The sequence below is a fragment of the Lutra lutra genome, chromosome 8 (assembly GCF_902655055.1).
Source record: "Lutra lutra chromosome 8, mLutLut1.2, whole genome shotgun sequence".
Classification (NCBI taxonomy): domain Eukaryota; kingdom Metazoa; phylum Chordata; class Mammalia; order Carnivora; family Mustelidae; genus Lutra; species Lutra lutra.
In genome coordinates, this window is record NC_062285.1 from 67,110,231 (window position 1) to 67,135,618 (window position 25,388).

Here is a 25,388-nt window from a genome sequence, read left to right on the forward strand (position 1 = left end):
CTGATGCATGAAGGGAAAATAATTAATTCTTCTGTCAATATAGACTTACAAGGGAGACTTTCCCATAGGTTTCTGACACACAGACCTTCAACTAATGACTAAAGATTTAGGTTGAGTACTTCTTCACTTTTTCCAAAATGTGCAATTATGTTATAAAAATCTCCTTCAACATGGATATATATATATAAAATGAAATCTTGCCATTTGCAATGACAAGGATGGAACTAGAGGGAATCATGCTAAGTGAAAAAAGTCAATCAGACAGAGACAATTATCAGATGATGCCACTCATATGTGAAATTTAAGAAACATAACAGAAAACCATAGCGGAAGGGAGGAAAAAATAAAACAAGACAAAATCTGAGAAGGAGACAAACCGTAAAAGACTCTTAATCATAGGAAACAAACTGAGGGTTGCTGGAAAGCAAGAAGTGGGAGGATGGGCTAACTGGGGGATCACATTAAGGAGGATATGTGATATAATGAACACTAGGTATTATATAAGACTGATGAATCACTGACCTCTGAAACTAATAATATACTATGTTAATTAATTGACTTTAAATTTTAAAAAAATTTAAATCTCCTTCAATGTTTCAAATTATGTCAATTTTCTTTCTTCCTATTTATATTACCTTGAAAGTATAAAAATCATTTGAAGAAAAAAATGATAATTTGTATTATGATATTTAAAAAACAAGTCTATACCTAGAAAACCAGTTTCTTTAATATAAAGTGAATAACCCAACAGGAGTTTGTAAAAAGTAAAGTGTCAGTAGTCAATGGGTGAGGACTACTTATTTTTTCTGTAATTGACACATACTAATTTTCTTTATGGAACACCAAAATGTGTAAAATAATTGAGAGCATTTAACAAAAATGTAATTGAATTGACTTAAGAGCTTAACATAATAGTGTTCACTTAGAATATTACCAGATATTTCTGCCACTTATGTTTATTTTGAAATAAGTATGTATCAAGGAAGACATTCTATTTTATGTAGCTAATACTTATATTTATCTTTGAAATAAAATCCCTCTTGCTAAATAAAGATACTCACAGATGTACTCAAGCAGGCTTGACACATAAGACTGAAATGATCTCATTTATTTTATAATTCCCTACTGCAAGAATAAAGAACTTCCTAGAAATCATCAGAAATTCATAGAAGGTTTTGAACACCAAAGTTAATTTCCTGGATGTAATTATGTGCCACAGATATCATGCCCCTCAGTAAAGTAGTTCAGAAACAAATAAATAGCAAAACCTCATATTGTATGTAGGAGGGGAGGGGAGCAGAGAGTAGTTACTGTAATGTATAAAAGTTACATGGAAAAAGTAACTCTGTGCTGAGGCAGAATTTTCATCAGATGATCCTCATCCTCAGTGTTGTTCTCTTCTACTACTGAGACACCTCCCCCTCCCCAAAACAACAACAGCACCTGCAGACCATCCACCAAACTAGAGAAAATCATAAATGTTATCAACTGCACTGGTCAATATAATAACAGATTAAGTATGTTTGTGGTTAAAAACAAAGATAGAGTTGCACTTAATGTGTTTATTTTAGTAATTTCAAAGAAAAGAAAAGAAAAGAAACCCTCATACAGCTCTTTGCAACTTCACTTTCATTTTGATACCAGGAAATCTCCTTGTTATTACAAGCCAACTTGGAACATAGAGCAGTAAATTTCCAAGTTCTTTTTAGATTTCTTCTTAGGCATACTTTGTTTATCCTAAGTGGTAGGGTCTCATCAAAGAAATCCTCATCCCTAAAGTAAACTTATACTCTTTCTGAAAGCATGACTTTAGTCAAAATAACAATGTTATTATTGATCTGTCTTCAGCAAAGATTTCTTTGATTCAATCCTGTGACAAATATGTATATATCTGGTGATTGGCAGCAGAAATCCATCTAAGCAAAGTTTATGGTCAAAGAATACTCTTACCTACAAGCAGCTTCTATCTATGATTGCCTTGTTACTTTATTTACTTACTTGTTACTTGTTACTTTATTACTTGTTACTTGTTGCCTAAATACTTCATTTGCACTATACCATACATAACAAGAAATCAAAACAATGCCAACATGAGAGAATAAGCTTACAAATGTAACATTTTACCCATTGGGCTCCCACTGTAGTAAATTATATTGTATACACCCTTTTTTTTCAAGTTTTCATTTAAATTCTAGTTAACATATGTGGTAAAATTGGTTTCAGGTGTAGAATTCAGTGGCTTGTCATTTACACATAACACCCAATGGTCATGTCAACAAGTGCCCTCCTTAATATCGCCCATTTAGCCACCTCCCACCCACCTCCTTCCATCAACCATTTGTTCTATATCATTTGTTATCTACAGTACTTTTCCTACTTCTTGAAAGTCAATGGAATTTAGGAAGACATAATATATTGAATCAAAAAAAAGCAAAAAATGAATAATCTAGAATGATTTCAATGCCAAAGGATTTTAATCAATTACCAGACAGTACTGAGGTTGAAGTGATAGCATGAAAGTATAATGGTACTACATAACTATATCATCTTCTTGCGACATTCTCTGAACTTTTTCTGTAATTTCTTTGCTGAATTACCATAAATGGTTCTTTTTAGGCTACTGATTCAATGGTTATTGAGAAATTTGACTTTGTACTAGATTTTAAAAAATAAAATTATCATAAATATCCAAAACAGAGTCTTCTTATGGTTTGCTTCCCTCTCTTTTTTTCCTTCCCCTATGTTCATCTGCTTTGTTCAATTCTACAGATGAATGAAATTATATTTCATTTATATTTCAATTATATTCATTCATTCATTCATTCACTCTGCATAATACACTCTAGCTCCATCCATATCAGTGCAAGTGGCAAGATATCATTCTTTTTGATGGTTGAGTAATATTCCTGTGTGTGTGTGTGTGTGTGTGTGTGTGTGTGTGTGTGTGTGTGTATGTGTGTATTTTTGTGTCCTTTGGGTATTTGAATTCTGTATTGTATTCTGAATCTGCATTTTTGTATCCTTTGGGTAAATAAATACCTAGTAGTACAATTGCTGGATTGTAGGGTAGTTCAATTTTTAACTTCTTAAGGAAACTCCATACTATTATCCAGTTATTTCCATCATGAAAGCAAGTAAGTTAGTTACTTTGGGCTCATTTATAATGAGATGGGGAAAATCTCATATATAATATGTTGTATATGTACATAAAGGCATAAACTAGTTTTCTGATTTTCTAGTGAGATAAACTTGTTTCAAAATCTTTCCTAATTTCATTGTAGCAAACATGTCCCCCAAAGACCTCATTAGTTTTACAGTCTCACATTTCATAGTAAAATGCTTTATAAACACATAAGTATATATTTTTGCATCATCAGTTACTTAAGTGTCTCCTTCTACAGTAGATGTAAGTTCTCTAGGGATTGGAAGTTGTCACAAATCCCAGTATTTAATAGTATTTAATAGGATGCTTTTAAAATAGTCTCATGCTCCCAAGTAGCACATATGTGATTCCTCTGCCTAGAATGCTTATCCCACCCTGGGACTGTTGAGTGCTTATTGTTCTTGAATGCATCTGCTTCAAAACTGGGTTTTCTATGTGATCCTCCCAGATGCTCCACTCTCTGGCCAGATAGGTACATTCTCTTCTTTCCCATAATACATTTTTTAAAGTTTTTATTTAAATTCCATTTAATTTAAATTAAATTTAAATACTAAATTCCCATAAGTGAACATACAGTGTAATATTAGTTTCAGGTGTACAATTTAGTGATTCAACACTATTTATTTATTTATTTTTAGGTAGTTAACATACAATGCAATATTGGTTTCTGGAGTATAATTTGGTGATGCAACACTTATATACAACACTCAGTGCTCGTTGCAACAAGTGCCCTCCTTAAGACTCATCACCCATCTAGCCCATTCCCCACCTACCTCTCTCCACCAACCCTCAGTTTGTTCTCTGCCATAAAGAATCTCTTATGGCTTGTTTCCCCTCTCTCTTTTTTTTTCTTCCCCCCCCCCTTGCCATATATTCATCTGTTTTCTTTTAATTTCCACATAGGAGTAAGATCACATGGTATTTGTCTTTGACTGAGTATAGATCTTTTACTTCTTTAGTTAGACTTATTCCTAGGTTATCTTACTGGTTTTGGTGTACTTGCAAATGGGACTGATTCCTTGATTTCTTTTTCTGCTGTCTCATTATTATTTTATAGAAATGGAACAGATTTCTGCACACTGAATTTATATATTATGACTTTACTGAATTCAAATATGTATTCTAGCAATTTTTTTGGTGGAGTCTTTTAGGTTTCTATATAGAGTATGATGTCTGCAACAGTGAAAGTTTTACTTGTTTGCTAGTTTCTATGCCTTTTATTTCTTTTTGTCTGATTGCTGAGGCTAGGACTTCCAATACTATGTTGAACAACAGAGGTAGAGTGGACATCCCTGTTATATTCCTGCCCTTAGGGGGAAAGGTCTCAATTTTTCCCTATTGAGAATGGTATTTGCTGTGGGTTTTTTGTATATGGCTTTTATTATATTGAGGTATGTTCCCTCTATCCATACACTGCAGAGAGTTCTTATCAAGAAAGGATGCTGTATTTTGTCAATGGTTTTTCTGCATCTATTAAGAAGATCATACAGTTCTTGCCCTTTATTAATGTGGTGCATCACATTGATTGATTTGTGGATGTTGAACCACCCTTGAAGCCCAGGGAAAAAAATCCCACTTGGTTGTGGTGAATAATCCTTTCACTGCACTGTTGGATCTGATTAGCTAGTGTCTTGGTGACAATTTCTGCATCCATGTTCATCAGGGATTTTCATTTTTAGTGATGTCTTTGTGTGGTTTGGGGATCAAGGTAATACTGGCTTCTTGGAATGAATTTGGAAGTTTTCCTTCCATTTTTAGAACAGTATCTGAAGAATAGGTATTAATTCTTCTTTAAATGTTTGGTAGAATTCTGCTCAGAGGCCATCCAGCCATGGACTCCTATTTGCTGGCAGAGTATTGATTACTGATTCAATTTCTTTGCTGATTATGGGTCTGTTCAAATTTCCTATTTCTTCTTGTTTCAGTTTTGGTAGTAAGTTTTAAGTTTCTGGAATCTGTCCACTTTTCCCAGTTTGCCTAGTTTGTTGGCATGTAATTTTTCATAGTGTTCTCTTATAATTGTATTTCCGTAGTGTTGGTTGTGAGCTCTCCTCTATCATTTGTGATTTTATCTATTTGGGTCCTTTCCTTTTTCTTTTTTATAAGTCTGGCTTGGTTTTATCTATTTTATTGATTCTTTCGAAGAATCGGCTCTGAATTTCCATACTCCATTTTCCTGGGGCTTTGTTATCTCTGTATCATTTGTTTCTGCTCTAATCTTCATTATTTCCCTTCTTCTACTGGCTTTAGACTTTATTTGCTGTTCCTTTTCTAGCTCCTTTAGTTCTAAGGTTAGGTTGTGTATTTGAGACTTTTCTTGCATCTTGTGGTAGGCCTGTACTACAATATACTTTCCTCTTAGGACTGCCTTTGCATCCCAAAGGTTTTGGGCTGTCATGCTTTCATTTTCATTTGTTTCATGTATTTCCTTAATTCTTCTTTAATTTTGTGGCTAACCTATTGCTTCCTTCAGTAAGATGTTCTTTAATCTCCTTGTATTTGAGGTTCTTTCCAATTTTTTTCTTGTATTTGACTTCCAGTTTCAGAGTGTTGTAACTTGAAAATATGCATGGTATAATCTTGATCTTGATCCTTGTAGAGGGCTGATTTGTGACCCAATATGTGATCTACTCTGGAAAATGTTCCAAGTGCACTCAATAAGAATGTGTATTCTGCTGCTTTAGGATGAAAAGTTCTGAATATATCTGTTAAGTCCATCTGGTTCAGTGTGTCCTTCACAGCCATTGTTTCCTTGTTGATTTTCTGCTTAGATGATCCATTAGATCTGCTTAGATGGTCCATTGCTGTAAGTGGGGTGTTAAAGTCCCCTACTATTACTATACTATCATCAATGAGTTTCTTTATATTTATTATTAATTGATACATATATTTGGATGCTTCCAAGTTGGGGGCATAAGTATTTATAATTTTTAGACCTTCTTCATGGATAGACCCTTAATTTTGATATAATCTCTTCTTCCAGTCTTCCAGATTGCCCTTGTCATAGTCTTTGTTTTAAAATCTAGTTTGCCTGATATAAGTATGGCTACTCCAGCTTTCTCTTGACCTCCATTAGCATGATAGTTCTCCATCCCCTCACTTTCAATCTGCAGTTATCTTTAGGTCTAAGATGAGTTTCTTGGCAACATATAGATAGATCTTGTTTTTTTTTTGTTTGTTTGTTTGTTTTTTTATAAACTTGTTTTTTTATCCATTCTAATATCCTATGTCTTTTGATTGACATATTTAGTCCATTTACATTCAGAGTGGTTATTGAGAAATATTTAGTGCCACTGTGTTTCCTGCAGAGTTGGTGTATCTGGTGATGTTCTCTTGATTCTTCTTAGTCTTTGTTACTTTCAGTCTTTTTTTTCTCCACTCAAAGAAGTTTATAGCTATAGTTTGTTCAAATAAACCTTCTGCCCTTTTATTTCTCTCTTCATCTTCTGAGACTCCTAGATGAATGTTACCACATTTTACTAAGTTTCTGAGTTCCCTAAGTCTACCTTCATGGCCCATTACCTTTCTTTCCCTCTTTTTTGCTTCATTGTTTTCCCTAATTTTATCTCTGTATCACTGATTTGCTCCTGTTTCATCCATCCCCATTTTTACGGACTTGTATTTGCATCTTGGTTATAGCATTTTCATCTTGGCCTCACTAGATTTTAGTTCTTTTACCTCTGTAGTAAGGGATTCTCTAGTTTTTTATGCTTTTTTTCTATGCTTTTTTCAAGCTCAGCTAGTATCCTTATAATTACTGTTTTAAATTCTAGTTCAGACAAGATGTCTGTATATTGATTTGATTAAATCCCTGGCCATGAGTTCTACCTTGTGTTCTTTCTTTTGGGGTGAATTCCTCCATCTCACCATTTTGCCCAGAAAAGAAAAGAAGAAAGAGAAAAAAGAACAACAAAAACAGAAACGAAACAAAACAAACAAACAAAAAACCATGAAAACAAAGAAAAAAACAAAGAAAAAGAAAAAACAAACAACAATAAAAAACCCCAAGAAAAACAAAAACACAACACAAGAAAAAAAAAAAACTGGATCCTGGGTGTGTTTTGGTCTATTTAAAGACTTTAGATCCCACAATGATACAAAATAAAAAATAAAATAAACGAAAATAGACAAAAAATTAAAACGTATATGTAAAGTGTATATATAAAACTTTAGAAATAATAAAAAATTTTAAAAAGGAATTGGAAAATATAAGAAAATAAAAGAAAAAATAATAAAGAAATAAAGAATAAAAGTAAAAAGGAAGCTCAATTCTATTTCCCTAGAGTTGAAGATTTTGTAGCCTCATAATGATCAATAAACTTGGTGCAAGCCAGTTGTTTGTGCAGGTCTCCTGGGAGAGGGGCCTGCTGGGCGCATTCTGTTGTTTCAGTGGTAATGTGACTCCAGGGAGCACCTGGGTGGCTAATTCAGTTAAGCGCCTGCCTTTAGCTCAGGTTGTGATTCCCAGGGCCCTGGAATTGAGCGCCTGTGGAGTTCCCTGTTCAGCAGGAAGCCTGCTTCTCCTCCCTCTGCCTGCTGCTCTGCCTACTTGTGTTCTCTCTCTCTCTCTCTCTCTCATAAGAATAAGAATAAATAAAATCTTTGTAAGAAAAAAAATGTGCCTCCAGGGCACAGCGGTCAGGGCTTGGTGTACACAGCTCTGGCTTCCACTAAGTGGCACTGTTGAATTCTCTGAAGGCTTTCAGCCCTGATGGGTGGGACGAAAATGGCTGCACCCATGGGGTACCTGGGTGACTCAGTTGATTATCAGCCTTTGGCTCAGGTTGTGATCTCAAGGTCCTGGGATCCCCCCTCACCCACACCAGGCTCCCTGCTCAGCAGGGATCCTGCTTCTCCCTCTCCCTCCGCCTCGCCCAACCATTTGTTTTCTTTCTAAATAAATAAATGAAATCTTAAAAAAAGAAAAGAAGAAAAGGGTAAGGGAGGGAGAGAGGAGGGAAGGGAAGGAAGAGAGAGAAAGAAAGAAAAGAAAAGGGCTGCACCCGGCTCTCTAGCCTCAGTGCTGAAATTTCACAGCCCCATTCTTCAGTGAACCCTCACAGAAGAGCAATTGCCTTACTTGTTTTACTGATTTGCATCTGACCCCTGCATTCACCCTATCCTTGTCTGAGCCTTTTGGAGTTAACTCCAAATTTCAGGGATGGCCAGGGCGCAGACCCACACCGTTCCTCCAGGTTCCTACACACTACTCCTCCCCACACTTGCCAGGCTGTCCCAGGAAAGGGGTCCCACAGCGGTGCCGCGGTTTGCAGGTTATAGACGAAGCCTGCACCGAGACCTGCGGCTCTCTGTGCTTCCAGGCTCCTCTGCCTGGAAACAGCACCGCGCCTTGGCGCCACGTGTTCTTCCTGGGACCCTGGGGATCCTCAGACCACCCTGTCACTCCTGGGATTCTGCCCCTTTTTACCAGTTGTGCACCTTCAATCCAGGCACGTCCCTACTGAAGCAAATTTGTAAGTTCAGCTTTTGCGCTCCGCAGCTTCTAATACCGCTTACCTCCATAAGCGGGCTCCTTCCCCACCGGCAGGATCCACCGCCACGTCTCCCCCGAGTGAACTTCCGCAAGTCCCACCATCCAAAAGGTGGTCGCTTTTCTACTTGTAGAGTTGTCGTTTTAGTTCTCCCTGACCTCCAACTGATTTCTTTGGTGTTCAGAATGATTTGCTAACTATCTACCCATGTTGGAGAGAAGAGGCAAGCTCAGGGTCCTCCTGCTCCTCTGCCATCTTAACTCTTCCCCCTGGTGCTTCCACGCGTTCCTACAACACACTGTACTCAAGTGGACTCCTTAATCCCCATCACGTGTTACCCATCCCCACTCCCTGTAACCATCAGTTTGCTCTCTAGAGTTCAGAGTCTGTTTCCCGGCTTGCCTCTCTCCTTTTTTCCCCATAAGGTCGTTTGTTTTGTCCCATAATACTTCTAACACAGCATTTATCCCCTGGTTTGTATTTTCAGAAATAAATGGGTATAATAATAACCTCCTCTGAGTCGTGTTCAGACTAGTAAACATGGTGAAGCCCCTAAATAATAGTTACACAAATAAGGTACTCCATGAAGTCTGGTTGCCTAGGCCCTATTGCCATGGGACCTTGGAATCTCTGGAGGCCAAGCAGTATTCCCCCCCATAACCCAGAGGCTGACACCAGCATCCCTCTCCCTACTCTTTGTCTTAGGCTGAGAATGTCCCTAGCAGAGACTTCCCAGTGAGGACAGCACAAAGGGAAAGCCAAGTTTCTGCTCACCACTCACAGTGTATTAACTGCAGACTTGGCTCCCAGCCCAAAACAAAGGTTCTAGGAACATTCCAAGTACCTTGAGGAATGGAAAGAACCAAGTACCTGTGTGCTTTTAAACCATCAGATTCTGAATTGTTACTGGAAACAATGGCCCCAAGTCTGGGAAACTGGCCAGATGGAGAATGAAAATTTCAATTTCCCCCGAGTTGGCACAGTTTAAGATTTTACTGTATAGCTGATGAGTTTCCATGAAAACCAAAAGCATTCAGTTTCCCAAGTTAGGTGTTGAGCTATCCACAGTGATGGATTACATAAAGATGCAAAGTGCCAGGGGTTTTTCGAGATGACCTACCCTCAGTATCTTCAATTTAGGAAAGTTCTCAAAAAATTTTTGCTACTTTTGCTTGTTTCATCAATTTATGTCACAGTCTTGATGAAAAGTAAGATGAATTTTACTTAAAGTAATCCACATATAATCCATAGTGCTTTCCAGAATTAGACTCCGGGGGCTTCCTTTTTAAATTTAAACATCCTCCCCCAAATATTTTCTATTAAGATAAATGCTTTTGCTTTTATAAAGATTAGTAGCTTATTTGAGACTTCTAGCCAGGAAAAACTTAAAATGACTGTCAATTTTTTTTAATAAATTTTTTTGAAGTCATTTTTTTTTCAGTACTCAAGAGTGAACAATCCTCTTAGGAAAATTTTCATGAACACTTGAATATGAAATATATCAGGCCTATCAGGTTTTATCCTGGGATCCTGAAAATTATGTGTTCAATAGAAAACTAAATAAACCCTCAAGAGAAACCCTGAGTTAGCATTTTTTATATATCCCAAACACACATTAATACAAAATTTCACATTAGACAGATTATCTGTAGCTTATAGGTGAAAAATAAAACATCACAAAGTTTTAAAATTCTTATACATGCTTTGAAAATGTTTATTAGTCCATTTAAATACAATGTTCATTTACATATTTCTTCATAATTATCTTTGTAAAAAATTGCAATAAATACAAAGTAACAATGAGAAATATCACAGGAATAAACTCCATTATTTTTAAAATCATCTTATAGTACAACATCAGTCAGTTCTGAGAATATTAAATGGACTGGTTATCCTACTACAGGGAATTGTCTGAAATTATGAATAGGAAGATATTTAAACAACTTAGGTATAATTTAGAGATTAGATTAGCAAGTATTTTTACCCATCACAGCCTGAGGCTCCTTTCTCCTTCAGTAAGCTAAAGTGTTAGAAACTTGCCCCCATGGTCTTGATGGGAGTTGTGGAATCCTGAAATGTGGTTTTTCACCTGAGCGATGCAGGATTTGCAGAGTCACAAATTTAGGAAGAAGATAGGTAGAAGTGTTAGAGCAGAGATTAAGAATAAGTAACCAGCTGTCTGGTTTACCACTGAGATTCCAAATTAAAACATGAAAAATATCACTGAAAGACTGAATAATGTATTTACACCAATTATACAAATTTCAGGGTATCCACATTCAAAGTTAGAATTGTGAAATAGGAAAAGAGAAAGTGTGGAAAGTGTGTCTTTCCTGGATATGAGAACAATATGTTACATTTTCTCATCGGCACTTTTCATGACATTTTCTTTCATATGGAAGGAAGTTGCATGAAATGCATTGTTTGAATCAGCAATGAAGAGAACGCACATCCCAATAAATGGCTTTATTAGTGAAAATTCATTGACGGTTTACAAGCATATGCGATAACTGCATTTAAAAGCAATCTAAGAAGGAATGTATTACATGTGAAACGGTCCTAATAGTTTTATTCTATTTTGCAGAACACCTAGAAAGTAATCAAACAACAGTGTTGTTTAAGCGCAGAATTTTAAATAATGTTTACTTTCCTTACGGACAACAATAAAATTAATCACTTTGTAAATTTTAGTATGAGTCCTGCAATTATGTACGTTTGACTTTTCCTTTCATTACTTAATTCACAAAATTAATTAGGATGTGTAGGAAATATAAAGTTATATTTTAAATAGTTCTTCAAAACACATTTTCAATGATAATTATTTTTACACATATTTATATTTAAAATAAAATATATAAATATTCCTTCACATACACATATATATATATGTATATATATATATATACACATGAGCTATTTCAAAAAGTGGAAGTACCCTTTTCACATGTAAACATTTTTAAAGAAATATTTACAAGAGAATAATTTTCCCTCCCAAAGACAATGATCTCCAATATCTCTCTTATTCAACAGATACTCTTCTCATTTTTTCAGCTAATTCTTTTCTCACTTCAATATGTTTTTCTAAGTTTTGCACTTCATGTGGAAGATTGATGTCCCAAACAGACAAACAAGATTGTATTTCTACAAAAGAAAAAAAAAATGAAACCAGGTTTCAAAGATTGGCCATAAGGCATTTTTATTTTATTTCTACTTTGTTCACTTATATTTAGTTGTCTTGGACAAATATATATATAAATACAGCTAAAAACAATGTACTAAATTACTGCTATTTATAAGAAAGTCCATTTGGAAAACATTTTAAATGTCTTACAGAAACTACTACATGTCAAAAAGAGTGTGGACCTTTAATAATCTAACATTTCATTTTCTGAAAGAAATTATTTTTTCCAACACTGTTCAAAATCAGATCTCATATGGATATTGGTAAGTTGTAAGGAAAAATATCCACATTTAGCTTCAATGTGGGCTAGTTCTCATTTTATAGTGGTCAATATTTCTACTTCATCTCAAAAAATACTCAACATAGTTAAATCACTGAAACTTAATTTTGAAGATTTATGCTTAGATTATTTACACTCTAAAGAAGCTAGCCATCAAAAATACTGAAGTATTATAGCATATGTTATATTTGCTATAAATGTGTAGCACACATAATATTAATTATAATCATTGGTGTCACTGCACTGTGTTTGGAATACAGTATCTTATTAAACATTACCTTTTTGGTGTTGTGAACTTTCAGTACTTTTCCGGATATACCCCAAAACCAGCATGACATTTTTAAGGCTTCCTTTAAAAAAAACATGAGTCTTCTGTTAAATCAATATAACAAGCTGGACTTTAAAATGTCCTTGGAACTTTTTTGATTCTACTTTTGGAGACACATCAATTATATTAAATAAAAACACTCCAAGACTAGCAATTATTTAATGCTAGAAAATGTGTGACCTATTCCTTGCTACAATTTTTAGGAATTGTGTCAATCTGAGAAAACAATTTAACCTTTGAAAACTGGGTTGAGGGCACCTGGTTGGCTCAGTGGGTTAAGCCTCTGCCTTCGGCTCAGGTCATGATCTCAGGGTCCTGGGATCGAGTCCCGCATCGGGCTCTCTGCTTGGCGGGGAGCCTCCTTCCCCTTCTCTCTCTGCCTGCCTCTCTGCCTACTTGTGACCTCGCTCTGTCAAATAAAAAAAAATCTCAAAAAAAAAAAAAAAAGAAAGAAAGAAAGAAAACTGGGTTGAATGTTTATACAGCCCAAGTTATATAATTAAATGAGATTGTATGCATGAAGGTGCTTTGGCACTAGTCAAATATGAAACATTTGGATAAAAAATTGGATGGGTGGATATACTGAGAGTCTGTCACAGAACGATACTTTCTTCTCAAGTCATTCACTAAGAAGCCCTAGCTGAGCACTAACAGTAAAAGGGCAATCAAACACATGCAAACCCAACCCACATGGAGTTTACGTTCTAGTGAAGAGACTGAAATTAATGAAAAAGATCCAGGACCCCAAAAAGAGAAGTCTGACCTCATCATTACTGACTTCTCAGGGGCTTTGAGACAGGAACTGCTATTTTGAAGAAAGAGTTAATTTAGTCTATCTTCTTGGCTTAGTTAACGACATTAACTTAAATCAAATAAGCAAAGAAGGAAACAGCTCATGAAAAAACCCTGAGGCAGTATGAAGCATGGTATTTCAGAGGGACTGAAAATATACTAGAGCAGAAAGCGCAGAGGAATGTGGTAACTAGCAGAGGCCAGAAAGGTGAGGTGAAGCCATGTTGTGCCTGCCGCACCTTGTAGCGTCTGTTTAAATTTATCTTTATTTAAAAAATCAATTAAACTCACTGAAATCCCACATAATGTCAGTAAGGAACAACCACTTGGGTCCCAAAGTACATAGAAATTAAATGAGAGGTTGGAACAACCTTGGTAGAATAAAACTAGAGAGACAATCCACTAGAGACCTACTGCTCTGCTTGTGGGGACATGTATCCTGATAGGGAACCAATCACTCACAGCATCTAGTCTAACTCCTTCTGTCCAGCTCCAAAATCCCTTCATAAAAACTGGGTAAGAGTAAGGAGAAACACTTGTCCCTCCTTAATGTATTCCTGTTAGAGGAATTTACTATTTTCTTCACCTGTCAAACACATTCTGACCTCTTCGCTAGTTACACAAACTCTAGTTTTGCAGAACTTAATTCCATTGTTATTTTCAGATCAACTTTGCATATATGCTAATACTATTCTCTAAACCAAATAATTGGTTAAAAGAAAACAATGGAATGTATTTGCGTAGAAAATATATTCACGTGCTGTTACGATTTTTTCGTATTTAAAGAAAGAGAAAGAAAAGACAAAGTCTGCTTAAAACATCATGATTGTCAATATTCACACATTGCAGAGTTCAGCATATATTGTTACAAGAATATAGATTTGCTTATAGAATGAAAAACCAAATTTAACAAGGGTGGGAAGCATAAACTGATCAAAACAAACGTTTGCTTTAATATCTTTGGTTAAAATTTAAAAATACTTAACATTATCTATATCCTCTTTTTGCCTTAGGTATAGAAAGTAAGATGTAAATTCAGTGCTCAGCTGCAATAACCTGATTTTCCATGGGAAAAATTCCATGGGATTTTCCATGGGAGCATCTATTCTCTCATTTTTTAAATGACCCCATTCAAATGTCTCCCATTCCTGTTTCATTATGTGACCTTCCAAGACACTTCACATGACATTGGAAAGTGAAAGAAAAATAAAAAATAAAAGCCTATTTTTATAATTTCAAACAATATGGGAAAAGATCTAAAGGAAAGAAACTTACCTAACTGTGCTGTCATCATGACTCTGACAGAGTCACAGAAATTCTGAATTATACGTATAATTCGACGAGTTGAAAGATCAAGGAGTAAAATATGGCCTCCTCCAGTTCCTATCCAGAGAGCAGTGTTCTTCTGGAGGCACAGGGTTTTCACCCTCCCAGTATAAGACAGTTTGTGTTTTGATTCTGCATTTACTTTTACCATTTCCTCCCTAAAACCATAAAGAAAGTATGCATTCATAGTTTTATCAACAATTAAGAGAGAAAACAGATGTATACCTACATATACACACTACATATAGTATCTTGAATTATGAATACATGACAGTATACATTATATACCATTAAAATTCTACAAAATTAGTTTTGCAAAATACAGAATGCTGAAGTAGCTTCTGTACTTGAAACACGTTATCAAAGATAACACAACAATAGCCCCTTAACTTCAAGAAATTCTGAAGTACATTAAATGGATATAATTTTTATAAATAGCAAGCCTATGTAATTCAGTTTTAAAAAAGAATAAATTCGCCCAATATAAATAGAAAGTTATTTTCAAAAGCTTTCCATGAACTCTAAAAGTTATAAAGGAAAATTAAATTTTAGTAATTTACATGTAAAAGATATCAATACCAACCACTAAATTCTTCCCTGAGCCAATGAATAATTCATGACAAAAATGAAGTGTCCAGAAATAAAAGAACTCTAATACTTTTAGACCTTCAAGAAGTAAGGGGAATTCCCAGCATTTCAGAATATATATCTCCTTACCAACCAGTGAAAAATGAAAAGATCCTAGGCAAGTAAACTTTGAAGTGTCATTTTATAGATATAGGGTGTAATCTAAACATTCTCCAGGGTATAAAAAATCTACATGGTAAGAACAAAACAAAAGAAAAAATATAAAGTGGCTAGAAAATAAGGCTGGCTGAGGTCCCATTTCCAGCAGCAGCACACAAAAGAGGTGTCTGATTTAGAGTCTGAGATTTATGTCTAACATCCTGGATCAGACTAAGAACTGGCTGTCAGGTGTGGTCTTAACCCTTTGTCCTTAGGTAGCTAGTGCACTGGTCAGTCCAGTAGGTTATCCCCCATTTTTAAAATTGTTTTGTAACTTTATCTTTAGAGCAAAGTATCCTTGCACCTATAGGATAATTATAAGTAGTGAACTTTGAGAGCTGCCTGGGTGGCTCCGTTGGTTAAACAACCAATGCCTGGTTTCTGCTCAGGTCATGATCCTGGGTCATAAGATCAAGCCCTGTGTTGGGCTCTGCATTCAGCGAGGAGTCAGTCTGAGATTCTCTCCCTCTGCCCCTCCGCTTGTTCCCCCTCTCTCTCTTCCTCTAAAATAAAAAAATAAAAATCCTCGGGGTGCCTGGGTGGCTCAGTGGGTTAAAGCCACTGCCTTCGGCTCAGGTCATGATCCCAGGGTCCTGGGATCAAGCCCCACATCGGGCTCTCTGCTCGGCAGGGAGCCTGCTTCCTCCTCTCTCTCTCTGCCTGCCTCTCTGCCTACTTGTGATCTCTGTCTGTCAAATAAAATAAATAAAATCTTTAAAAAAAATAAAATAAATAAAAATCCTTAAAAAATGTAATAAACATCGATACTGTAACACAACTAGATGTACCATCAGCCGTGAACCCAATATGATCACTTTCAGTAATGTACTATTTTTTTCATTAGAGAATATTCTTTGTAATACCTTGAAGAAACCATAAATATTATGTTCCCTTTTTTGTTTTCCAAAATGCAATTTGCTAGATGCTAAGAGATGGTGCTAAAAAGCATTAACAATTTGGTTTCTGAGTTTTTGTTAGTTTTCTAGTTAGAGGCAAAAACAAAGTATAATTAGCCATACTTCCTTTCTCTGTGAGATCTAAAGTGTAAAGACAGCTCGTACAAGCATAAAATAAAGAACCAATGACATCGTACCTACAATCAACAATATGCTGTACACCTAAAAATTTGTTAAGAGGGTCAGTGTCAACATTGTATTCTTTCCACAATAAAATACAATTAAAAATTAATTTACTTTAAAAAGTGCACACAGTCTATTAGTTCACAGAGTTTTTCAGTTTTCTTATCCCGTACTTCCACAAATGGGCTATTTTTCTTAGCAACGTAGAGAGCTGTGTCTACCACCACTGCTATGATGTTGGAATCACTGAAAGCTGCATAAGAAAACCTAGAGGGAAAGAGAGAGTGTCACTACTATTCATTTCTTGCAAACAGATTGGCTACCATAGGCTCTATCTTCATGGCAAGCTCCTAGCTAGCCCTTGAAGCTTAACTTAAATGTCAGCTCCTCTGGAATTCATCTCTGACCTATCAAAATACACCAGTCATTCCCTTTCCCACACCAGTACTAGCTGTAATACTATAGAGCTTATTAAATGTAAAATTATATTTATTAATTACTGTGTCCCTGATACTAGATTGTAGCTGTGATTTCTTAAGGATAAGGACCATGTATTTTCTATATAACTCCAATCCAGTAAAGAGTCATCAAGTACCTATCTATCTAGTAGATACATATAGTAGATAGACGGGTGAGTATCTATCTAGAAAAATGCCTGGTTAACAAAAGTAGGCAGTTTGTTAAGCAGCTGGACAGAAGGATGGATGGATGAGGAATGAACTAACAGAGGAATGAAAAGTCACGAAAAAGTAAAAATGGTTAAAGTTGCAATTCCATCAGATAAATGACACAAAAGTATCAAAGGGTGTAAAAAATCTTCAGTTCATCATAGGGCAGGAAGATTTCTTTCCTCTGTCTTCCTTGTCCTGGCAAGGGAAGCAAAAACATGTGTTGCTGGAGAGCCACTACATTTTAGGTAATCCTTGAAGACAGCTCAAACTAGTCCAAATATTCCAGAGAATTTTAAAATTTATAAAATACTTTTGTGTGTTATCCTATTTGATCCTCAATAAAAATCTTAGAAAACATTACAGATCTCAATGTCTGTTATTATAGAAAGCTTACAAATGCTAAATAACTTGCTGGAGGCCACATGACTGGCATGGTACAGAAGCAGGACTCTACCACAAGACCTTGGAGGCCTGTGGCTCCAGATGCCACATCATCCTTCACTACCCATCACGCCTCTGTCAGTGAGCATGGATGACAGTAAGAAGGGTAGTGAGGATGAAGCAGCATCTAATTAGCAATGTGGTAACTGCTTAGCCAGGAGAGAGAACAAGGCAACTGAGAAGAAAGTATTTCCATGTGTCTATGAAATCTCTTTTGGGGGATGAACAGAGAGCTTCTCTCTGGTAAAGCATTTATACTCCAAATCTTACATGGAATTATAGGGGGTTGATAGCCATGATCTCATAACATGCTCTATGAAATAAGTTAAAAAAAAAAACTGGGAGCCCTTCTTTTTAAATATTTTCAGGCTTTGGGGTGCCTGGGTGGCTCAGTGGGTTAAAGCCTCTGCCTCTGGCTCAGGTCATGATCCCAGGGTCCTGAATGGAGCCCCGCATCAGGCTCTCTGCTCCACGGGGAGCCTGCTTCCTCCTCTCTCTCTCTGCCTGCCTTTCTGCCTACTTGTGATCTCTGTCTGTCAAATAAATAAATAAAATCTTTAAAAAAAAAATATTTTCAGACTTGTTTAGGCTGGCTAGGAGTGTAAATTCCAGAATGAGAATAAACTTATCTGAACATTTACCACACACTAGGAAACAAATCTGTGAACAGGACAGAAAACAAAAATTCTCACCCACAAGGATTTACAATACACAGCAGTGTATCTGAACCCCAACTCTACTTCAGAATCACCTGAGAGCCTGAAAAGAAAAATACTGACCCGTGAGCCCCACCCCACGATGCAGTCTTCTGATTTAATTGGTCTGAGGTGAGTCTCGTACAGAAGGTTATTTTCAGCTACTTAGTGGTTTCTAAGTGGGGCCAATGCTGAGAACCAGTGGGTCTAGTATTATTAAGGAAGCATTTTGAAACTTCTTTTATAACAGCGTGTGAGAGCTGTTGTGAAGGGAAATGAGAGCTGCCATGGAAGAACAAACCCAAGGCACCGAACCTGCACAGAGGGAGTCTGAGACCACCCCTCAGAGGAAGTGACATCTGAATTAAAACCAGCAGGGAACACAGTCATCATACAAGACAGGGAGAACCACCTTCAGAGGCCAGGGGTGACAGGAGCAGGCTGTCTTTGAGAACTGAGATGATTTCAGTTTGGCTAAAGCTCAGAGGGCGAGGAGGCTGCAAAATATTAATTTAGAGAGGGAAGCGAGTGCCTTGTAGAGTCTTAAGAAATTTGGACGTCATGTAAAAGACAATGGGACGCGTGTGACCAGGGGGCGGGGAGGTTTTAAGCAAGAGACTGATTTCAGATTGATTTGCACATTAGAAGAGCCCCTCTGTCTGCAGTGTTGCGAATGGACTGAAGGGAGCAGAACAGGAGGTTGAGAACTGATTAGAAAGATGCTGTTGTTAACATAGCGATCGATGATGGATGAAAGTCTGGTCCGCGGAAGCAGCAGTAGGAAAACTGAGAAATACAAGCTTATGAGGGTCAATTAGAAGGAGAGTTAAGTGGACAAAGGAAGTAAAGGACAAAGGAGTCAAGGATTACTCCTGGAATTTCACTCTGGGGCAACTGGATGGAGATTGAGAAACCAGGATATTCCAAGATAGGGATTTGTGATTCAAAGCTAATAATAATAACTAATATTTACTGAGAGCTTTCCAAGTGCTGGGCATCATGTTAGCTCCTTATATTAATATTTTGTCTAGTCTTCCAAACATCCCTTTGAGTTAGGACATATTATAATTCTCAGGCTAGAGAAGACTGGGTATTTAAGAAGTTCTTGCCCAAGTTTACATATTCAATACATGGCAAAACCAATATTTGAACTACGATTTATGCTGTTATCCACCAATCTATGCTGGCGAATGTAATAAATAAGAACCAAGTGCAATGATTTTATTAAAATAAAACTCTAAAATTTGAAACAACAAATTGGGAGAAGGTTTATAGTTTATTTTCACTTGAAAGTGGTTATCACCACTTTGCTGTAGAGAGGACATCGGTATAATTATCAAATCTAGACATGACTTTATTCCCAAGATATAGGTTTCTTACAATCAACACTTAATGGAAGTTATCCAAAACGCATATGTAACACCCACAGATGAAGTAAAAAACTGTGTTTATTGTCTATCGAATTCATGTTTGATACAGAGATAATGAAATTGTTAAAAATTTAGATTGATTAGTACTACTAAGATTATCATGGCTGTTCATATTTTATCCCAAATGTGATGAGGCTGGGTGATGTCTTTAATAGAAAAATAAATAATGCATTTCAAAAGTTTTTGCTTGGATGGCAACAGCATTATTGATACAAGCATAAGGAATAAACATGAATTTAAAATGGTAAATTAATTGTATAGATAGAAATAACTTACAGCTGATTTGTCTTTGTCTCAATGAGCTTCTGAATGGTGAAATCATCAGAAAACGAGAAAAGTTTTGTACCACATCCTCCCCACATGATGTTTTTTTCAGCTGAATTCATGGATTCACTCAAACACATCAGTGGAGTACTGACATTTCCTATATTTAGTATCTTCAAAGGAGCAGCTCCTTTACACTTTGCCAAGAAGAGAAACACATTCAACCGAGTATCTGCGAAATGAAAGGCTGTAAAATCTGCTGCGCTTTCTAAAAGCCACTTTTCCATTGTAAATGGCTAGAGATCTTAAAATAAAAATTCAAAATACATTTTTCAAAGGATTTATGAAAACACGATTCAAGAGGCATGCAGACCAATTTCTGTACAGGAAATAACCCAGGGATTACGCCCTACTAGTTTGTCTCTCATTAGGTAATCAGCTTTTTGATAATAAGGAGTATAAATGGGTAGGATGCTGGATAAATAGAAGGAATCACAGATGCCTACATGGAGGAAAGAACAAGTGTTTTACTGATAAATGAGAATCTGAAGAACAGAAAGCTAAATGATCTCTTCCAGACTAAAGAAAAAGTTCGTGGCAAACCAGATTTTTTCCCACATATATTTATAAGGAATTATCACTTCATTTATATAAAAATAGAATTACTTTCTTTTTAACATTTTAAATCAGATCTCACTTACCATTTTATCCTTAGTTTATTCATTTAAAATGTAGTCAGTCAACAAGTATTTATAGAGGATCTATTTTTATGCAAGACTTTAGGAAAATAAGAAGATGAAAAGCAAGACTTATGATCCTTGCTCTTAGGGAGTTTACATCACTTAAAAGAGGGGTGGAAATAAGCATACATGAAATAAAAAACTTGAAAAAGTTTTTTATGTAGAACAGATTCAACATTTACCTTAACAGTTTTATCTTCAAAAATTGCTAAATTGCCATCAGCAGTTCCAACCAGAAGAAAGGTTTTTTGCTTGCTGAAAGAAAAAATGGCAAAATTGTTATAAAATAATGCTTATACTGACCAAGATGGCTGTAACATTCCCCTCCAGGCTGACTAAACTTAAACAGGTTTCTATGTGACTATGGACCCCTGACCTCTCTTTTCTTAGGGTATTTATTAGAAAACTTAACAACTGTAAATTCTTTCTCTGCAGATTTGAGATACAAGTCCTCCCAGCCTCTTATCAGTTTTAAGGCTCAGGCATGTCCCTCTCAGGGAACCAGGAGGCTTCCTTTTGAAATGTAATCATCAAGAAAGGCAGGGCAGCATCTCCCAGTCTCTATGGAACTGTAGGAACCTAACTTCAATAATGCAACTAATGAATCTTTGAACACTACATCAAAAACTTATGATGTACTATATGCAGGCTAAGTAAACATAATAAAAAAATAATAAAATAGCAACAATTAGCAAACAAAGATGGCCTAATCACATTGACTGCCCCCCCTCCACACAAGAAGTCCTCCAGCATTTTTCCATTAGCTCGTCCCAGTGTTGACGAGCACAGTTTTAGCACAGTTGAGTCCAAAAACTTTTGCCACAAACTTTGCCACAGTTTGCCAAAACTTGAGTTTCACATTTTTCTAATATTTATTTTCCAGTGTTGACTTAAACCAGAGCAATACATGGGGTATAATCTTAATGACTCCGGGAAATCATCCTGCCCCAACTATTACAGCTATCAACCTGTTACTCACAACTGCAAATCCTGCCATTTGGATAAACTCCTTGGAAATGAGATCCCCGCAACTAATAACGGATGAGTCACCTACTAATAACTTATGCATTCATTTATTGGATATTTTCTCAATTTGATAGTGAATTGATATGTTTTAAACCAGCACATAACAAGCTATTTATATTCCAAAAAAAAAAAAAAAAAAAGGATAAAGGAAAACTTATCCCTGAAGAGACCCTACAAAGAAAAATAAACTGATGTGAGGGCTGGTAAGGAAATAGACCAGAGCTGAAATAATGCCAGTGGTAAGGCACAGAAATATGTTAAAAATTAGCAGTTTTTGCTGAAGTAATAACAGTTTTCCACACAATTCAGTCATCTAAAAAGATTTGTAATTTTCTCCCACAGATCGAATTCACTATGGCACCTTTGCTTGGGAAAGGGATTGCAATACAAGCAAGTCACAGAATCTGTCATCTTTCCAAGGGTATGTCTCTTATCCCCATCTTCCGTATTGATGACCAAGAGCATGCCAGACTGTGTCCCACACACTATCCAGCTTTCCTTTTCCGCAGGAAGAGGCACCAAAGCTAGGCACAGTATTCTACTATCAATAACTTCCTGTTTAAAAAAAAAAAAAGAAATCAGTTTGAAGAACTTGATTCAAACTTCAGTGACTAGAATTTGAATAGAATGAAAATATTGCTATCCAGACATTTAACTCATTTTATTCTCTTACTCTTAATTTTAAAAACAATGACAATTTTACTTAACCTTTCAACAATAAATGAGTTAACTGGCAAATAATTTTGCGCATCTAAAAATGCATCGAAAACTAGAATTAAAATTGTAATTTGCTTTCCGGTATCACTATTTCGCACTCCGTCAAAATAAGATGAAGGAACTGTTCAACTTTAAGAATAATGATTAGGCATAACATTTATTTAGCAAGGCAACAGTCAAATATTAGGTTATTTTTTAAGTTTAAAAATTTATCTTAGGGGCGCCTGGGTGGCTCAGTGGGTTAAGCCCGCTGCCTTCGGCTCAGGTCATGATCCCAGGTCCTGGGTTCAAGCCCCACATCAGGCTTTCTGCTCAGCAGGGAGCCTGCTTCCTCCTCTCTCTCTGCCTGCCTCTCTGCCTACTTGTGATTTCTCTCTGTCAAATAAATAAATAAAATCTTTAAAAAAAATTTATCTTATATTTGCTATACAATTTATTGATCCATTTTATAAAGTTGTGTTCAGATTTCTTCTGTCAGTCATGACCGACTGCTATGTGGGAATGAAAGACTGGCTCCCTGGAGAGATCAATCACATGCTCCTGTTCACACCCCAGAATTCCTCATGACTAAAGACTGAGTTTCCTCAGAAACTACATTTTTTGGAATTTCTTCCCCTGTTCTTTTTGTCTTCCTTCACTTCCTTAAAAGTTACTCTCTCCTTTGGGGCGGCCTGGGTGGCTCAGTGGGTGAGCCTCTGCCTTTGGCTCAGGTCATGATCTCAGGGTCCTGGGATCAAGCCCTGCATCGGTCTCTCTGCTCAGCGGGGAGCCTGCTTCCCCCCACCCTCTCTGCCTGCTGCTCTGCCTGCTTGTGATCTCTCTCTCCGTCAAATAAATAAAATCTTAAAAAAAAAAAAGTTACTCTCTCCTTAAATCACTTGTATAAGAAACTCTGTCTTAGATTATTTCTAGGGATCCTAACCTAAGACACACATATACACTATGCTTTTAAAACAAACACAGGGGCGCCTGGGTGGCTCAGTGGGTTAAGCCGCTGCCTTCGGCTCAGGTCATGATCCCAGGTTCTGGGTTCAAGCCCCACATTGGGCTTTCCGCTCGGCGTGGAGCCTGCTTACTCCTCTCTCTCTGCTTGCCTCTCTGCCTACTTGTGATTTCTCTCTGTCAAATAAATAAATAAAATCTTTAAAAAAAAATAAAAAATAAAAAAATAAAAAATAAAAAATATAAAACAAAACACAGACTATTTAATTTCATGTAAATCCTCTTGTTCTACCAGAAAACTAAATAATACTCCTATATTGCTTTCACTTAATTTCTTCCAAAGTAATTTTTTACACTCATACATGGTTTAACATCATCCACAAAATAAATTTTTTAAAGTATCTGTAACTTAAAGGGCACTTGAATTTACCTCAGAAGTCTGTTTTTCTGTATTTAAGTCAAGAAATAAAAGCTGTCCTTTGTCACGGTGCCCACAGCCCAGCCAGATGCTTGCATTCTTGCTGTTATGATATGTAGCGACCATGCATTCAACGCTAAAGTTTTTAGGTATTGATATATGCCTCATCAGACAGATTAACTCAGCTGAATTCAAAATGTCAAAGACCTGAGAAAGTTTAAAAATAACAAAATAATGCAGATCAAGTTAACATATGTCCTCTTGAAAGATCATATTATTGTGCATAATGTAGAATGACACACTATAGCTCTATCAAGAAAAACCTAAACCTGTTCAACTGAGATCTAAGCCAAGCAAAGGATAAATAATCCAAACTACAGATAAAATTACATTAAAGTAATACTTATTTTTAGACTAAGCACGAGACAGACTCTTTTGTCTGTATGGTATGTTTTGTAACTTAAAAAAGACAGAAAATTTCAAAAGTGCCAACTGAACAGAAATTTGGCAGTCGGGAGCTATTCTTCACCCAATTCGATACTGCAGAGCTACACCATGTTACAGATACACACAGGCCACCAATGAATGGAACAGATCTTCTGCCAAGTGAAGGGAAAAGAACTTTTGATCTTTGGTAATGAAATTCACAAATCACTTCTAGATTCTGTTTTCATGTTTTTCTTTGAAACACTAAAGAACTAGAGTGACAGGGGAGGGGGTGGGGACCACTGTAAGGAAACAGAACCAGGACTCAGGAAACTGGAATTAGAGCCACGACACAGCCACCAGGAGACATCACCTCACACCCGCCAGAATGGCGAGCATCAAAAAGACAAGTGGTAAGAAGTGCCGGCAAGAATGTGGAGGAAGGGCGCCTGGGTGGCTTAGTGGGTTAAAGCCTCTGCCTTCGGCTCAGGTCATGGTCCCAGGGTCCTGGGATCGAGCCCCGCATCGGGCTCTCTGCTCAGCGGGGAGCCTGCTTCCTCCTCTCTCTCTCTCTGCCTGCCTCTCTGCCTACTTGTGATCTCTCTCTGTCAAATAAATAAATAAAATCTTTAAAAAAAAAAAAAAAAAAGAATGTGGAGGAAAAGGAACCTTAGCGCGCTGTTGGTGGAATATAAATTGCTGCAACCACTATGGAAAACAGCATGCAGGTTCCTCAAAAAATCAGGAACAGAACTACCATGGAACTTCCTTCTGGGTATATACCTAAAGGAAATGAAATTTATCTTTAAAAGTTATCTGCACCCCCATGTTCATTGCAGCATTATTCCTAACAGCCAAAACGTAGAAACAACCTAAGTGTCCATCAATGGATCAATGAATAAAGAAAATATGATATATATGTATGTATGTGTGCATATACACACACACACATACACACACACACACTGGAATATTATTCAGCCATAAATAAGAAGGAAATTCTGCCATTTGTGACAACATAGATGGACCTTGAGGGCATAATGCTCAGAGACAAATACTGTATGGTATCACTTATACATGGAAACTAAAATACAAGAAAATAAAATAAACAAAATCAAACAAGCTTCTAGATACAGGAAACAGACTGGTGGTTGCCAGAGGCAGGTATGAGAGTGGGTAAAATGGATGAAG

At 36.5% G+C, this 25,388-nt stretch overlaps 1 protein-coding gene across 1 annotated transcript in view; it reads right to left on the reverse strand.

Annotated features, from left to right (window-relative positions):
* Positions 1 to 10,343: 10,343 nt before the first annotated feature.
* Positions 10,344 to 25,388, reverse strand: part of LRRK2 (leucine rich repeat kinase 2) — a 133,229-nt gene continuing 118,184 nt past the window's right edge. The window contains 8 exon segments of the mRNA XM_047740921.1: positions 10,344 to 11,796; positions 12,395 to 12,466; positions 14,512 to 14,720; positions 16,542 to 16,694; positions 19,941 to 20,125; positions 20,851 to 20,923; positions 22,056 to 22,249; positions 23,784 to 23,978. Of these exon segments, the coding sequence (XP_047596877.1) occupies positions 11,675 to 11,796; positions 12,395 to 12,466; positions 14,512 to 14,720; positions 16,542 to 16,694; positions 19,941 to 20,125; positions 20,851 to 20,923; positions 22,056 to 22,249; positions 23,784 to 23,978 (1,203 nt within the window). The 3' untranslated portion in view covers positions 10,344 to 11,674.